General features: G+C 35.5%; 3 protein-coding genes and 1 long non-coding RNA gene across 5 annotated transcripts; 2 read left to right on the top strand and 2 right to left on the bottom strand.

Annotated features, from left to right (window-relative positions):
• The first annotated feature begins 16 nt into the window (after nt 1-16).
• mrn (general transcription factor IIH subunit 4 marionette) lies at nt 17-2,836 on the top strand. Its single transcript, XM_043427331.1, has 5 exons — nt 17-845; nt 1,208-1,538; nt 1,615-1,875; nt 2,251-2,466; nt 2,684-2,836. Exons 1-5 carry the CDS (start codon nt 332-334, stop codon nt 2,763-2,765), a joined length of 1,404 nt encoding a protein of 467 aa, XP_043283266.1. The 5' UTR covers nt 17-331; the 3' UTR covers nt 2,766-2,836.
• Nucleotides 2,504-5,063, bottom strand: CycC (cyclin C). Of its 2 annotated transcripts, none has more exons than XM_043427335.1 (5): nt 4,952-5,063; nt 4,321-4,427; nt 4,028-4,234; nt 3,398-3,649; nt 2,504-3,277 (listed from the first exon to the last, which is right to left on the bottom strand). In XM_043427335.1, the coding sequence occupies exons 1-5, from the start codon at nt 4,972-4,974 to the stop codon at nt 3,075-3,077; spliced, it is 792 nt and encodes a 263-aa protein (XP_043283270.1). In that variant the 5' UTR covers nt 4,975-5,063; the 3' UTR covers nt 2,504-3,074. The 2 variants fall into 2 exon arrangements, with proteins under 2 accessions (XP_043283270.1, XP_043283269.1); XM_043427334.1 differs by lacking the exon at nt 4,952-5,063 and adding an exon at nt 4,493-4,796.
• Nucleotides 5,064-5,174: 111 nt separating this feature from the next.
• On the top strand, nt 5,175-6,701 carry LOC122415317 (uncharacterized). The gene is made up of 2 exons (XR_006261896.1): nt 5,175-5,310; nt 5,860-6,701. It is a non-coding gene; the product is annotated as an uncharacterized lncRNA (long non-coding RNA).
• LOC122415312 (neprilysin-2-like) lies at nt 6,487-11,507 on the bottom strand. The gene is made up of 10 exons (NM_001414560.1): nt 11,368-11,507; nt 11,185-11,297; nt 10,386-10,481; nt 10,044-10,289; nt 9,691-9,902; nt 9,433-9,609; nt 8,770-9,264; nt 7,544-7,835; nt 7,217-7,467; nt 6,487-7,073 (listed from the first exon to the last, which is right to left on the bottom strand). Exons 2-10 carry the CDS (start codon nt 11,294-11,296, stop codon nt 6,735-6,737), a joined length of 2,220 nt encoding a protein of 739 aa, NP_001401489.1. The 5' UTR covers nt 11,297; nt 11,368-11,507; the 3' UTR covers nt 6,487-6,734.
• Between the last annotated feature and the right edge of the window lie 3,006 nt (nt 11,508-14,513).

Below are 14,513 nucleotides of genomic sequence, written 5' to 3'. Positions count from 1 at the left end.
GCGCCGAGGAGCGCGCGTCTTTTCTCACGCGCGGTAAGCAGTATTACGACGATTATCCAACCTCCTTGAAGCTCTACACAAGTTCTCTCAGCCAATCTCAGCTTCGCCGCCATCGCCGCTGCAATCTTCGTATCAATACAAAGTCATCACATAACCTTATTATTTTATGAATGCTTTCAATTTTCATAAACATCGTTGAAATGAAAACCTGGATTTCAATACCAAAATAACGCGAAGGTTGAGAGAAGTGTAATGTGAGAAACAGATGCATTGATGGAAATAAAAACATAAAAAATAATAAAATCCTAAAACGACATCGAAAACGGTTACAATGTCAAGTTCGCAAACAGGACAAAATTTGTTGAGACCAACGGGCTTGAAGTGCAAAGATTTGCACGAATATCTGAAATCGCGACCACCCGATGTCTTGAACCGACTTTATCATAATCCGCCAATATGTTTAGCAGTTTTTCGAGAATTGCCAGTTATCGCGAGACATTATGTTATGAGGTTACTTTTTGTGGAACAACCAGTCCCTCAGGCTGTAATTGCATCATGGTGCTCGAAATTACACGCAGAGGAACATCAACACGTTGTTCAAGCTCTAAATGAATTAAGCGTTTGGAAAGAAGCCTCCATACCAGGAGGCTTACCAGGCTGGATATTAAATTCGACTTTTAAGAAAAACCTCAAAATCGTTCTTCTTGGTGGTGGTAAACCTTGGACCATGTCTAATCAATTGGAAATCGATAGTAAACCCAGAGACGTCGCTTTTTTGGATTCTTATGCCATTGAAAGATGGGAATGCGTACTGCATTACATGGTCGGTTCACAGCAGCAAGAAGGTTCGTTCAACAAGTTTCCAAAACTCTTATCAATTTATATGATCCTGATTGCGGGTCGCTCAAGTTCCAAGGCAAATTTGATCATTACCTGATCAACCTTGGGCACTTCTACTCCAAGGGCGCGCCATAAAGATTGCATAAAATATTAAACTAATTTTAATTTTTTGTCATAAATATACTGAGAATGAGGCAGAGGAAAACGGCCTAGATCATCTTTTAGGAAAATTTTAATGATCAGTTAAAGGTTTTACTGAATTTGACATAACTTTTCAACATACCGGATATTATGAATACAATTCTTATAGTTTTCATTTCTCTTTCACATGGCCATAGTAAATAACAACAAATATTGCTGTGTTCAGGAATTTCGGCTGATGCTGTAAGAATATTATTACACGCCGGTCTCATGAAACGCGACGAAGAAGATGGAAGTCCAGTGATAACTCAAGCTGGATTCCAGTTTTTACTTTTGGATACAGCGTCCCAAGTGTGGTATTTTATCCTACAATATTTGGATACCATAGAAGCTAGAGGTCTGGACTTGGTAGAATGTCTCACTTTTCTTTTCCAATTGAATTTTTCTACTCTTGGCAAAGATTACAGCACAGAAGGAATGTCCGAAGGTCTTTTAACATTCTTGCAACATCTTAGAGAATTTGGATTAGTATATCAACGAAAACGAAAAGCAGGAAGGTAAAAACTGTTGAAAATCACCAAATACAGGCTTTGAAATTTATAAAACCAAAACTAATAATGATATTTTTCCAAGGTTTTACCCAACGCGTTTGGCACTCAACATTGCTACTGGACAGAACAAACCTTTGGCAAGAGACATGGAAAAGGAAGGCTACATCATTGTCGAGACAAACTATCGGGTTTATGCATACAGCAACTCAAATCTTCAAGTTGCTCTGCTGGGACTTTTTTGTGAGATGCTGTACCGATTTCCGAATTTGGTCGTTTCGATACTAACAAGAGATTCGGTGAGACAAGCTTTGAGGAGTGGAATAACAGCAGCACAAATAATTGGGTTAGTTCTTAAATCAATGAAGATCGAATACTATGAACTTTTATTGATTTTTTGTTTTAAGAATGTAAGAAAAGTGATAGCAAACATAGAAAAATCAATTGAAGTCCAAAATTTTAGGAATACCTTTTTCTATTTCACAATTTGCATCATCGGAATGCTGTACAAATGTATTAAATTCATTTTCTATAAGAGTAGACAATTTTGTTTAATGGAATAACTTTAGACATTTTTGGAAAATTTCGTCTAACGTCACTATTCTGAAAGTGTATTTTTGTAGTTTGTAGAAAAAAATTTCCCATTTTTTATACAATTACCACGAAACGTGTTTATATTCTTCCTTTTAATCTTTCTTAATGTTTTCTCTTTATGAAATAGTTATTTGAAGCAACATGCGCATGGAAAGATGGTTGAAGCAGGTCCACCGACTTTGCCACCAACCATTGTTGATCAGATAAAATTGTGGGAAAATGAACGCAATCGTTTAACCTTCAGTGAAGGTGTTCTCTACAGTGGCTTTAATTCCCAGGCGGATTTCGAAGTATTACGAAATCACGCTCTCACATCTGGCGTTTTGATTTTGCAGAATGATCGGTAAAGTTGTTAATTTATAAACAAATCTACAAAATTGTTGCCTTGAATGAATTTATTTCGCAAATTTCGATTTTTATTTATTTCAACATAGAATATTTTCGGTCTCTTCTGGAAAAGAGTAGAGATGAATAGAAAAAGAATTTTTCGATTCGCAACCGCAGCAAACTTCAAAATTGTTTGTTTTCGTCAATTAAAGAATGTTTTTGGTTTTTTGCAGAAAACGAACGATGGTCGTAACGAAAGCTGGTCACGACGATGTAAAAAAGTTTTACAAACGTTATTCAAAGGGTTCGATGTAACGAGAATCGTCTCAGAAAATGATTGTACATAAATAAACGTTAGTTTTCTTACTTTTCTCATATCCTCGAAATCTTGACGCATTTTTTTAGTCGCTTTTTTACTCACGAGATAAATTTTTATCTCACCGTACCGATAAATCAAATAAATACGAGATTGAAATGCAAGTCCCAATTGTAATCTCTGCAAATGCTGCAGGTTTCTGTCTTTTTTTATCACTTCCGTTATTTCCATAAGTTATTCTCGTACAAGATGGAAATAAACTACAAACTCTCCGGTGTTTCGTACAGACAATTGTATTCACCCTCGTGTCAGCGTTGTGGTGCTGCTTTGGGTTTTGGCATTTTGGACAGCAACCCCTGAATTTCTTTTTTCTCGTCGTAGGTCTTCCACAATTCGTAAAGATTAATTATATATCGAGCTATTTCTTGAATTTTCTCCATGTCAGCATTTAACTCAGCGAACCACGATTTAAGATCTTTTTGTAATATCACACATGCTATTTGCAAACAACCTGAAAACAGAAATCAATTAGCTTTTTTTTTTCATAATTCAATAAGTTTGCACGAAAGTTTTCATAAAGAGATATCAATGAATTTTAAAATCAACAGTGAATTGTTTTTTCTTTCCTCACCTATGGCTATTTGGTAAGGAGGATAAAGTAAACAAACGTCAGTTCTGAGACTGTCATTAATGATTCTCCATGCTAATGTAAGAAGTTGATCATCAGGACCAACATCTTGGATGAGCATCAAGAGAGGACGGTAAGGTTGATACACTATGAGACAACAGTCCAAGTGTTCCAGGAGATAAAATTCACATTCGAGTATGTGATTCGTTCGATATGGAAATTCTTGGGAATAAGCGTAGTTGAATTTGTTTTTTACTGAAAAACAATGGGTGAAATGATACATAAATCTTATTACATATGAAATTAAGAGACACGATAGCAGCTTGATGCCAAAAAAAAGCCAGCATCAAGTGTACATAGAAAATAAATTATCGAGAACTATCAAGAGTTTGTTATTCAATGTTTATGAAACTCTGCATACATTTAACATAACAAGGATTCTGTAGATATCTGATTCAAATCCGGGTTAATTTATAATCTTTCAAATGTGCCTTAATGTAGATCATTCAAATAGAAATAAAAAAATTGTGAAGTTCTCACGTCAAGGAATTAATTTTCCACGTCTTCAGCAAAAAAAATTTAAATCATTCAATGAATTCATAAGACAACAAAGTATTTTATTGATTAACTTACCTACAGTTTGGCAAGTGCTAATCAGTCTTGTGTTGGATATCACGCCAAATTCCTCTACCTTAGAAGCTAAAAAAACTGAAGTCGGGGCCAGTAAGAGCGGATCGATACATTTGAGGCTATTACGAGCATAAAATCTCTTGAAATAAACAGTGGCAGTAGCGATTACTTGTTGTCTTAACTTCAACTGTTCTCCCAGAACTTGAATCACTAAACAAACAAGTTTAATGAAAAGAATGTATAGTTGAAAAAAATTGGACGAATTTTGAATATGAATGAATAAAAGTGGGACTAACAATAGGAAAAGAAGATGAACAATTTCTGGTATTCGTCTTCGGCCAATATAGAAAGATCGTGTTGTCTTTCTCTCACCAAATCCTGTTTATCCAATAACCATTGTTGACTGAAAATGAAACGTAAAAATTGACAATTTAATGGAACCAATAAACTAATCTAATTTGTACTTACTGATGCGAGCTTTGCCAAAAATTTCCAGCCATTATTTATTGAGGATTGAATCTAAAACTTGAGGTTAAGATTCGAAATATGCACCGGTATTCGATCATAGATTTATTCGCGTTAATTCCGATGTTTCAATCAACATGATATCGTTTTAGATAAATACACGTTTAAAATTGGAATAGTCCAATATGAATGCAGTAAAAAAATTCCCACCAAAAATTGGCTTCTTACAGCACATTGAAATATTTTCTAACTTTCAAACTAGTTTCAAACGTTGTTGATTCCTTTTCTGACAAAAACATAAACTGTGACATTAATTTGAGGTTAGAATTACAATGTAGTCACGTGATATTTCAGGGAAAATTTGTGAGCTACAAACCCTACAAGCTTACCTCCCTATATTTCGACTTTAAAAATTTTTTCAAAGCCAAATCGTTTGACGTTCGTTTGACAATGTTTACCAACCTGTAGTCGAGTTGAAGTTTCATAAGATGTGTTTTGGATTCATTTGTCAAAAACCTGAAAAACTAATTAACAATGTTTTTAAGAAAGCTATATTGAATCTATGGTCTTTTATTTAGAGCAAACGTTTAGTCTGAAAAAATTCAGTCACCTAACCCCACGTGAAATTTTCGAAATCAAAATTCTTTGACACGGTTTGACCGATTAAAAAAGTCTGTCAGTTCACGCAGAGCCCCTAAGAGGAAGACGTGCCTTCCAAGTGTTACAAAGAATAAAAATAAATTTTCATGAAAAAGAACATTGTGTTATTTGTTTAATAACCTAAATTCTGTATTATAAATTGGTTACGGCTTCTTCTGCTAGTAAGTAAATATATAATATAAAAAGATAATTGACATTTCTATCCCCATGAGAGTGCGGACTAAAACTTTCATCTTCGATCTCGAAATATTGGAATGTTGAGAAAAATTAGACAATCCAAGGTCGCATTTTCAATATATTCAATTTTCAATAACTATTATCGCATGATCTTCAAGCATGCTGAATGACATTCATTTTTATCTATACACGGCAATTTCTAGCAGGGAAAAATATCTACAACACGGAGATGTTTTCCCCTGCTAGTAATCTTGATGTGATAACTGTCGAAATATTCGACCCATGGAATTATAATAAAAAATGAATATTTTTCATTTATGCGTTTCAAATGATTTTCCGTCCGCACTTACGTATGTTTTATTTGCTTGCACAAAAAGTTTTCTTATTTCATAGTTGTGATAATAAAACAAATGTAAATTTTTACTAATGACGCGCCGCTATCGTTGTGATATCTGAAAAATAGTATAAGTAAAAAATTCTCGTTGAATTATAATTGGAAACGTGCATTTTTCAAGTTTTCGAATCCACTACAGATATTGGATATCTCAGAAGGTGTCAAGACCTCATCCATAGCTCCACTGTTGTATATTTTCCAACAACGAATCGAATGGAATGCACAAGAAGAACAAAAGATGTTATCTCTCTACATAATTTGAAGGTGTCGTAGTTGAAATTCTTCGTTTTTGAAGAAGCATGATTTTAAACTGATAATTCAAAAGAATGCTTATGACGCCTGTCAGATTGTTGCTCGTAGCCACGAAATCTTAATGAATTGAGGAAGAATTTAGAAGCTGATTCTGAGGCTGAGTCATAAGGTTACTGCTGCATATTTGTTGAAGGATCGAAACGGTTCTACGAAGCGAGAAGTCGTATTTATCGAGCTTCTTTTATTAATATACACTTAAAAAATGGCTTCCAACAAGTATAAAAAGCAAAGTACAGCTTGCTTCCATTTTATCGGTACGTTTGATAATGAAGGCCTCAATCAAGTTGATTGTAATAAATACCAATTGCACTGTGAACAGTAACAAAACTTTAGCCCTAATCGCTCACACTTCGCTTGAATCACACAACAAAAATTCATGACTCTTCAATTGATGTAGGTATTAACACTGTGTGGTGACATTGTGGAAGGCAATAGGAAAAATATATGTAACGAATTATAATGCACTCAAATCATATTTATTATGTAATTCAAGGTTACATCGACCTACAACTAAATACTATGTTTCTTAAGTACTAAGAAAAATGTTTAACATTTATGTACGTCAAGCGATAACTGAAAACTTTCCTCTAACAATTTTTTAGTCAAACGGTTTGCGTTTTTAATTTTTTTTTGACCAAACCAAAGACTCAGTTCTCAAAGGTGTTTGACAAGCCCAACCAGACGAGCTTGTACATAACAGATTTACCAAATGGAACATTTTTTCTCAGGATTCATTTTTGAGCCCAGAGGGCAATTGAAGTCTTTCGAAAATTCGGGCATATTGGAAAACGCACCCAAAATTCGAAATTCGTTGGGGCTATGAGCGTTCGTAGTGATCTGAAGTTTCAATGCCTCCGGTCTGTATACCGAGCACCAAGAGTTCGCTGCACTGATCCAGAACATTTGTTGCGACGTCTTATTGATTCCGGGCAACTGTGCTTCCGGTCCATTTCTCTCGACCCAGCTATTGTACGCAAGGTATGCTACTTTTATGCCGCCGTTGTCCGCGATATTTTCTCCTTGCGTGTTAATGCTGTTTAACTAGAGGCATGCAAAAAATGAAAATTCGTATATTAGCTATTGTACCAGCAGATTAGTTGCCCACTCTTAATCAACTTGCTTAAATTCTTTTGAGAATTCCTTTTTTTACAGAGTCTATTGGACCAAGGTTGAACGGTACTCACTTTGAGGCCAACCTCTTCGACGGTATAATTCGCGTACTGATCAACTATACACGACGCACGTTTGAGATAATTCTCTTCGATTGATGGCTCCCACCAATTAACGAGATTACCATCTTTATCAAACTGTCGGCCTTCATCATCAAATCCATGGGTTAGTTCATGACCGATTATAAATCCAATGGCACCGTAGTTCATGTATTTTGGTCGATCGTTATCGAAGTAAATGCCTTGGAGAATACCAGCCGGAAACTCTGTCGAGATACGTCATTAAGTGCTGATCTACGTTTCATATTCAATGTTCCTTCAAAAAAGCAGATTAATACTCACGAATACTGTTCTCGAAGGGGGCATAAAACGCGTTTACTACCGCTGAGCTTCCGTGGGATAACCAATCGTTTTTATTGAAGGGTTTGCGCAGTTGACTGAACGAATATTTCGTTTGGAATGACGATATATTCAAAATACTTTCGAGATAATTGCTTTCGGAGAGCTCGAGACTTTCGTAATACTTCTCCAGCTTGTCGTCGTCTAACAACTCATCGGGATAAGCAATATGAGTGGACATCGATGCTGCTTTCTCGAGAGCGTTTCCACGTGTTTTTTCATCCATCCAGTCGACCTGAGTGCCATTAAAAAATATATATATGTATATAGAGGATAACGTGGGACAAAGTGGACACCATAAGCAATTAAGCTAGATGTGTCGGTTTACATATGTGCTGTCAACTATTGTCGTGTTAAAAAATTGATTTTTCACACGGATTTTCCATATTCTATAAAAAAAAATTATGGGGCAAAGTGGACTTCACCTCGAAAAAAAAAAATTCTCTACTGACGTTTTTGACATATTTTGTCATATGTTATTCTGTCTTTGTGATATTTCGTCGTGTGTTATTTTGATACACGTTAGTTTGTCCGGTTATTTTGTGGCAGTGTTATTTTAACATGTAACCCAAAAATAGGCCCTCACCTCATGCACAGTTATCAGTGATGATAATGATGTTAGTTATTAATGCGATTAGTATAAAATTCATATGAATGAAACAAACATCTCAGTTACTTGAACCTTAAAGATTCACAAAATATAGACAAATACTCAAATATTTAATTTCTTAGTGCCTATATTTTTCGGTTAGTTATCTCCAATTGGTTGATCAATGACACGTTAATACTAAGAAAAATATGTCAAAGAAAATATATCCTGAGTTTGAAAAATTATTTTATCTTCAATTTTTGAAAAGTAAAATTTACAATTTTAGAAAAATCCTCTTTGCCCCGAGTGGCCACTTTGCCCCATGTTCCTCTACAGGGTGGCCCATTTTAACTTTGTCGTTCTCGAAAACTAAGCGCTTCCGACGAAAATTTTTCGGACAAAATTGAGTTTTCACTTTCAGTAGCTTTTTTTATCGCCGATTCGTATTATGTGTTGGAAAATAAGTAACTTTCGTCTGACAAAGTTTTTGCAGAAATCTCAAATTCAAATCCAACATTGATAACACGGTATTTAACGATTGAAACCTTTGAATCGGGTCAGCAGATTCATTCGTACGTACCGTTTTTAAAATTTTGGTGAATTGTTCTCTGAAGTCCGTTACCATTTCGGCTGCACTTTTCCTAGAGTCTTCGTTGAAGTATCGTCGTACGTACATAGCGCCGACGCTGACCGAAAGAGTTTGACTAACAATGCCAACGCACTCTTTCCATCTTGATTCACGCTCAGTGTTTCCGCTAAGCGCTGTAGAGTAAGCCAACTGCCTCTTACGTATATCGTCGTTCAGGTATGTTACAGAATCCGCTACAGCCCTCCACATTGCGTAATTTGCTTGAACCCTTTTCGGAGTCTCACTTATCAATTTCTCAAAATCGCTAATGTAACTCACTACTTCGACAACTACAACTTCGTCTTTTTCAATGGTAATAGATGATGGTAACATCCTGCTTAAGTATTCCCTCCAAGGGATACTTGGAAACTTATCTGTCAGTTCCGTAAGCGTCATCGGATTGTTAAGTTCGGTAAAATTGCGTCGTTTCTCGCTCGGCAATGAAATCTATCAGAATATAAAAGAAATTGAAAGTTTATCTGGTCGCCTCTGCTGTTAGGGACCATTCGGACCTTCAACATACTTCTAATTACGCGACGATGTTATAGAATAATCAAATTTATCAGATAATGCATCAAGTATAACGGGCTTATACCATGTTATGAGATTACGCACGCTTGCAAGTTTCATTTCGAAACGCAATGACTCTTTGAGTTCTTTCTCGGCACGATCTCTCGGGGCACCAAGAATAACGGCGACGTCCACCATATAGCTGTAATAAGCGGCGACGTTTTCATCTTCGAAACCCATCGACAGATATTCGTGATCTAGTCCCAGAGATGCTTGATCAAGCTAATAAACAGTAAAATAAATAGATATTCTTTCACTTTGTCCATGTCGGAAGCGATGTTTGTGAGAGGCTTGTACACGTACATCGATAAACTGTTTTGTGTTGTTTGTCAAATCTATACCGATGCCAAAAGAGAGGAAAAAATTGGTAGAGTATCCAGCATCTCGGAATTTGTATATGGAATTTTTCCAATCAAAATCACCATCGTTCCATAAGTGACCATCGAGAACCGGCCAGCCACCAAGTTTTTTTAAAATCGCACGAAGAGGTTCGAGTCCTTTGGCCTCGATCGTTGCTACAATTTTTTTTTTCGCTCATTAGTATCACCTTCTTTCAACAGCGTTTCATTATCAACAGACAGTTATTGAGCTTCGTGGATAACTCCAGAAAGCAGTTATGTCAATCGACGAACTGCGCATTGGAACTTGAAACTTACTTTTGTCCATACAAGAGTTATAGAGAGTCTTAACGAGTCTGAAAGGCTTGATTTCGCCGGGCGCGCTTTCAGCCTCGATACTCTTTCTTATTTGCTTCTGCACCTCGTCTCCAACAACGTTCATCCTTTCTACTTGCGTTTTATCGTCGGGTATGACCGTTCGGTTCAGAAAGCCGCCGCATACAAATCGATAAAAATCATCGCAAGGGTTGACGTCAGGGTCCATGTCCATCAGAATCCGGGAAGCTGGAGATTGGATTGCATGAATTATAGATTGCCAACTTTTTGCACGTCTGCCTAATATCGTGGTTGATCATTCGGTTTGAAATAACTTTTGCGTACCTGTACGAATACAGCCTGGTGAATTACATTGATTTTCTGATTCTCCCGATTTATAAACCGTTTGTATCACGTTTCGTGTTCTTCGACCTCCCAGAGCTTCGGTTCCAAATGAAAAGCACAATACGCATTTGTACTACGAAAAATTGTATCACTGCGCAGTTATACGATACATAGAATTTATGATTTCAACGAGTTACGTCGACTGTTAGCAAGCGATGGTGAAATTACGATTTTGTACTATTAATGTCACGTCTGTCATTATACAGTAAAGATTTCCAAAAGTTGTATCCTCAAGTTTTAAGTCTCTGATGAGGACTCTAAGTACTCTGATCTCATTCGACGTTGATACACGACTTATTGCTCGATCGAGTTTATACAATGATCCTGATTCAGCTACTTATAGTGCTGACTCAGGATCTAAATTCTCATACTCAAAAGTGGGAGAACACAAACTATAAGAGATGATGCTTTAGGGGTGGCTCTTCAAATAAGATAAATGATTCAAGGATATGTGTGGGAGCGATTTTAATGTCTCGGTTAGAGAACTAAATTTATCGTATGGCGTCATAGTACAGTGCAGTATAGAAAAAATGTATATTTTTATGAATTTAGTTGTTTGGTAATAATATTTTGGTACGTGGTCGATTCTTCTACTGTATATTACAGATACACGAGTCTCTATGTCAATGGAATTCGGACTCGCGCCTTTGCAATTTTACTCACACGACTCGACTTATACAACAACGTGAAACTCATTGAAAAAAGTCTGCTCATAGTCAGAAAGAAAATAATTCATTACCATCAGATTTGTCCTCTTTTTCATTTTTTAATGGAGTAGTTGATACCAGCAAAATAACGTTCGCTGTCACTGCGAATAGTACAACTATTGCAAGGAATTTGACGCCCATCATTCTAAAAACGTTATAAAAATTCTGACATTTTTCTATAATATTCAAAATTACCTTTAATTATAACTACTTACAAATTGATTGAATTTCAAACACGAATTAATGTTTGGCAGCCTGCTGCGTCGTCCAGTCCGGTTTCTCAATACTCAATAACTATTGCCGCCTGAAGAGGCTGCGAATTTATATACGCCGCCGAAACTGATAAGTGAGTTGCAACAGCATCATCTTTTCGAAATAATGACCAAAATATCATGCCCAATCGTGTCATACGTGCACACCTGCTAAATATCTCTTTTTCCAAAGAGCAAAAAGAAGTGTCACGTTTTGAGTTTATCGCGTATTGTGCATTATATGGCTGTGTATGATCGCACGATCATTACCAAGTTGTCACGCGCATGAAACTCCACTGCAAATTGCTGTTGAGATTGTTCTATTAATAATTATATACCTACATCATAAATCTATGTTTGAATACGAGTTCATGAATCACTTTCGAAGACAAAAACTTATAAGGAAATCGATTATTCTCGGATTTTTAGTATATCCAGGTATCATACACATTTTTCGATGTCAATTGAATCGAAAAGAATCATGTTTTAATAAAAATAGAAAAAGAGTTGAAATTTTTTAATAAGAATAAACTTAAGGAGGGTGGATCACGAAATCAAAATAATCAGAATTTGATCAAATTTGGTGATAACATTCTTTAGCATCAAGTATACAAATACAATTTTTTTCAAATTTTTTTACCACATGGTTATCGAATAATTGAGCGTTAAATCGAAGTTCTTATGCATGAGATGTATAACTGTATACATGTAAACTCTATGCTTATACACGTGAACTTTAATGTTCAATTACTCGAGAGCTATGTGGTAGAAAAATCTAAAATAAATTATATTGTCTTATATATTGTTAAAGAATACATTTACCAAATTTTATTAAATTCTGATCATTTTGAAATTCTTAATACTTTTAACATGGCTTCGCATGGCAACATTGTATCGTCGTGATCCACCCTCCTCAATGGCCTTAGCTTATAGCGGACTGTTCGATCCAGAATCATTCTACACCGAAGATAAATATTCGTTGATAAACGTGTACACTTTTACACATTTACACGCTTTTCTTTGTACATTGGTCTGAAGTTTATGGGGATCGTGTGATCCGGTGTAAATTAAGGTAATGGAGAATTTTTTTATTATGGAAAGCTTGTATTGTCAGCTTTTTTGTATTTTCCCTAAACTTTTTTCACTTGAGAAATGAAAATAAAAAAGTAAAAAAACGCCTTTAAATTAAACTAAAAAATAACATATAGAATATATTTTTATTCATTACTTTATTATATATTTGTATGAAAGACGAGATAAAATCATGAAATTTGTTAATAAAATTGAAAGAGTCATTGCCACGAAAGTTAAAAAGTCATATTCATTTTTATATTCTCATTGAATTTGGAAAAGTTACAACGTCATGCATGGGTGCTCCGAAACAGTACATTGAATAATAAAGCAAACAAATTCAAACCAAGGTCCCGTCTGAGAAAACTGAATGAGGTATTGAGATGGGATGAAATGAGAATAGTTGTATCTGCTGTTTGAATTCGCAAAAAATTTAGTGCCTTTGATACAGGAGCGGTTGAGAACGAAAACTAATTTAGATAACAACATACTAATTAATGATATGCTAAATTCGAGCGAGACATGGAAAATACTTGGCATATTTATTGTTTGACAAAAGTTTAAAAATATTCAAGTGTTTGCTGGATTCCAATGATGCATTCCTTAATACTATCAGGAAAAAAGAATGTGGACTTTCTTAACAAAATGATTTTTTTTAAGAGAATTGGAAGTTTTTCAACATATCATTTACATTTTGGAGGCAGAAATTTTTATGCCATCTGAAAACGTGCTTTCGAGGTTTGGATATGGATTCACTACTATTAAACGATTACAGTAGATATTATAAGAAAAATATTTTTCGAGATAGAATGTTCTGGGTGATGTGGCCGATAATAAAAAATTTATTAAATGTCTTTCTTTCTTTTTTTACGATAACTATGACAAATAAACGTATATTCGTCATCATCAAACGATTCCGCGTCGATTTGACTCTAATTAAACCTTGCCATTATGAAAATCAAAAACTGAAGCTAACTTTGACAGTATTTTCGATTTCACACTTTTTAGAGTTATCACGAGGTTAACAGGAATCGCTATCGGGGAAAAAGATGACACTTCAGTGCGATAACGCTTAAACAACTTCTCGATTTATTAATTTTTAATTATGAGATGACAAACGAATTAACGAGAGAGTTCGGATCGTTGTGTCGCTACTGATTGAAGCGAGATAAGCCGTTCGACGATTTCTCACGAGGATTGCCCGCGGTTTTAGCTCCTGTTTGCGGCGATGCCACTTGTCGCTGCCCTCTTGTGGGTGCATGAAGTTTTCTCTCTCTCCCGTGAGAAGAGGGGATGGCGAGACGGCCACAGCTCTATTGTTGTATATTTAACAACAACGATTCGAATGGAATGCACAAGAAGAACAAAAGCTGTTATCTGGCTACATAATTTGAAGGTGTCGTCGTTGAAATTCTTTCTTTTTTAAGAAGCATGATTTTAAAATGATAATTCAAAAGAATGCTCATGACGCCCGTCAGGTTGTACGAGAACAAAAAGCTGAAGTGTTTGGCTTTGGAATGTTAATGACTCTCATGCTGCACTTGATAATACTCGAATAATTGATAAAGAAGAGATTGTCCAAAAATAATTAACACAACAGTGTCAGCAGCTCGTAGCCAAGAAATCATAATGTGCTGAGAAAGAATTTAGAAGCTGATTCTGAGGCTGAGTCATAAGGTTAATGCTGCATATTTGTTGAATGATCGGAACGGTTCTACGAAGCGAGAAGTCGTATTTTTCGAGTTTCTTTAAATATACACTTAAAAAATGTCTTCTAACAAGTATAAAAAGCGAAGTACAGCTTGCTTTCATTTTATCGGTACATTTGATAATGAAGGCCTCCATCGAGTTGATTGTAATAAATGCCAATTGCACTGTGAACAGTAACAAAACTTTAACCCTAATCGCTCACACTTCGCTTGAATCACACAACGAAAATTCATGACTCTTCAATTGATGTAGGCACTAACATTATGTGGTGACACAGTCTTGTACAAATTTTGCTCTGAAAATAACGTGGGGTCGTTACCAAGTGAGTG

The sequence above is a fragment of the Venturia canescens genome, chromosome 8, assembly GCF_019457755.1.
Source record: "Venturia canescens isolate UGA chromosome 8, ASM1945775v1, whole genome shotgun sequence".
Lineage (NCBI taxonomy): Eukaryota > Metazoa > Arthropoda > Insecta > Hymenoptera > Ichneumonidae > Venturia > Venturia canescens.
The sequence above is the reverse complement of the archived record's forward strand: the minus strand, read 5'-3'. Positions and strand labels throughout refer to the sequence as shown.

Coding starts and splice junctions, on each gene's coding strand:
- mrn (XM_043427331.1), top strand. CDS start 332: ATGTCAAGTTCGCAAACAGGACAAAATTTGTTGAGACCAACGGGCTTG. Junction 846..1,207: donor CGGTTCACAGCAGCAAGAAG/GTTCGTTCAACA, acceptor TGCTGTGTTCAG/GAATTTCGGCTGATGCTGTA. Junction 2,467..2,683: donor TTGATTTTGCAGAATGATCG/GTAAAGTTGTTA, acceptor GGTTTTTTGCAG/AAAACGAACGATGGTCGTAA.
- CycC (XM_043427334.1), bottom strand. CDS start 4,524: ATGGCTGGAAATTTTTGGCAAAGCTCGCATCA. Junction 4,235..4,320: donor GTTCATCTTCTTTTCCTATT/GTTAGTCCCACT, acceptor TTGTTTGTTTAG/TGATTCAAGTTCTGGGAGAA. Junction 3,650..4,027: donor TAGCACTTGCCAAACTGTAG/GTAAGTTAATCA, acceptor ATTGTTTTTCAG/TAAAAAACAAATTCAACTAC.
- LOC122415312 (NM_001414560.1), bottom strand. CDS start 11,296: ATGATGGGCGTCAAATTCCTTGCAATAGTTGTACTATTCGCAGTGACA. Junction 10,482..11,184: donor AAAAGAGGACAAATCTGATG/GTAATGAATTAT, acceptor TTGGAACCGAAG/CTCTGGGAGGTCGAAGAACA. Junction 7,836..8,769: donor TCACCAAAATTTTAAAAACG/GTACGTACGAAT, acceptor AATGGCACTCAG/GTCGACTGGATGGATGAAAA.